Source organism: Lolium rigidum, chromosome 6, assembly GCF_022539505.1.
Source record: "Lolium rigidum isolate FL_2022 chromosome 6, APGP_CSIRO_Lrig_0.1, whole genome shotgun sequence".
Lineage (NCBI taxonomy): Eukaryota > Viridiplantae > Streptophyta > Magnoliopsida > Poales > Poaceae > Lolium > Lolium rigidum.
In genome coordinates this window covers 266,010,737-266,012,726 of record NC_061513.1, presented here as the reverse complement: position 1 = coordinate 266,012,726, position 1,990 = coordinate 266,010,737, and the positions used below count along the sequence as shown (strand labels likewise).

Genomic DNA, 1,990 nt, shown 5'->3' with positions numbered 1-1,990 from the left:
TTTGTCGCATATACCTTATTTTTTGTTAATCAAACTTGTAACCAAATTTTTTTCTCGAAATATGTAATTACCATGTAAACGGTATGGAGGGAGTAGATCAAATGGCTAAAAGCTAGCGCACGGAGTAAGGCAAAATGTACACGCGGAAGTAGCGAACGGCTGTCGGAAGCGCCAGATGTCGGCTGCGGCACTGCGCCCATTATGCACCGTGAAATACACCAAAATAGAATCTTAGTTGCGTGCAACATCTCGGCTTACATAGAGCATAAGAATCTGACCATATCATCCACCACTGAGCTGACGGTCTGGCGCCGCATGCAGCTGGAGAGAAGGTCCCGGAGGAAGAATACCTTATCGGCGCAGGTGTGCAGATTCGGCAGCCGGCCGGCCGGCATGCATATATGCGATGGGCACACGTCGACACGGCCCGGCAAAGCTATAAAACGGGGGTGCGGGCTCGGCTCACCGAGCAGATCATCGACCGAGATACCAAACGCAAAACAGTGTTAGCTCCACCACCTCGACCGGGCAAAGCAAGCAGTTAATCGATCATGGGCGGCGGGCACGACATGCACGGCGGCCATGGCGGCGGCGTGAAGGGGTTCGTGTCCAGCCTCGTCGGCGGCGGGAAAGGCCATGGACAGGGCCACGGCTACGGCGGCCAGGGACACGGTTACGGCGGACACGGGCAGCAGCACGGGTACCCTCCACCCGCCGCCGGGGCGTGCCCTCCGTACGGCGGCTACCCTGCGCACGGCTACGCGCCGGCGGCGTACCCCGCGCAGCCGGCGCCGCACCACGGTAAATAGCTTTGGCTAACCAAAATCATAACCTGATCTGTGCACGAACTGTTTACTGAAGTTTGTGAGCTCGTGCGCGCGTGCAGGCGGCCACATGGGAATGGGATCGTACCAGACCGGCCACGGCGGCGGCGGGCATGGCCACTTCGGCGGGAAGCACAAGGGCGGCATGTTCGGCGGCGGCAAGCACGGCAGGAAGTGGAAGTGAAGTAGATCGTCATATCGATCACAGTTTCGTATCGATCAATGGCGCGTCGGACGCGCCCCGATACGCACTTAATTAACCATGCCCCGTATGTATACGCGTACGTAAATAAAGGGCTTGGTGCGTAGGCACCGCGCGCGTTCAGCTTGGCTTGAGCTGGTATACGAAATAAAAGTACTCCGTCCTACAAAATCTTGTACTCCGCCGGTCCGCCCTACAAAGTACCATTCTCTGCTGTCGGCTCGTATGTACTGACTACTATACCCAGCAAAATGTTATACGGTATCATCTGTTGTGCATATAAACGTGACTGTGCCAGTCTACAGCTCGCACACCAAATACCGATTGACAGGATGGTGGGAAACGGCACAAACTTTTTTTTTAACAAGGGATCAGCCTCGAAGGGCCGAGTCACTAGTAGAAAATGAGGCTTCCATCCAGCCCCATTAGTCCCCAAATCTTTCGAATCGCGACTAAAAGGGTCTTTAGTCGCGGTTCAGGAGGCGACCCGCGACCAAAAGTCTGGGCCCAACGGGCTCGGTCGACAGCTGGGGAACGGGAGGGGCTTTAGTCGCGGTTGGTAAAAGGCAGCACAACTCACTTCACTTAGCCATTTGGTGTCACTTGTCTTCACAATCTTCACAAGGGGTGGTGAATTTGCTTTTGATTCCTCTTATGCACACAAGGTGTTCGATGAAATGCCCGAAAGAATGAAAGAAACATGATATGAAGTGTCCAAGCCACACTTGAGCTTTCTCATTTATTTTTCCTCGATCGCGATTAGCAACTTGAACCTTTCATGTGTCATTGATAAAATATGCATGTGTGTAGTTCATTGTTTAATTTCTATTATTTCTAGCTAGTTAGTTTAACAAATGCATGATAGTTAATTATATACTTTATATAATAATAATGCAGATGAATCGGCAATGGATGTACGGTAACCGACTCTCCGGCGAGTTCACTACGGGTTTGAAAGGTTTCC

The 1,990-nt window shown here is 52.3% G+C and overlaps 1 protein-coding gene across 1 annotated transcript; it reads left to right on the top strand.

The window, feature by feature from the left end:
* Positions 1 to 492: 492 nt before the first annotated feature.
* Positions 493 to 1,290, top strand: LOC124659479 (glycine-rich cell wall structural protein-like). Its single transcript, XM_047197344.1, has 2 exons — positions 493 to 801; positions 887 to 1,290. The coding sequence occupies exons 1-2, from the start codon at positions 552 to 554 to the stop codon at positions 1,006 to 1,008; spliced, it is 372 nt and encodes a 123-aa protein (XP_047053300.1). The 5' UTR covers positions 493 to 551; the 3' UTR covers positions 1,009 to 1,290.
* Positions 1,291 to 1,990: the final 700 nt, after the last annotated feature.

Excerpts from the sequence above, each read along its gene's own strand:
- LOC124659479 (XM_047197344.1), top strand. The coding sequence starts at position 552 with ATGGGCGGCGGGCACGACATGCACGGCGGCCATGGCGGCGGCGTGAAG. Across the intron at positions 802-886 it reads GCAGCCGGCGCCGCACCACG|GCGGCCACATGGGAATGGGA; the intron begins GTAAATAGCTTT and ends GCGCGCGTGCAG.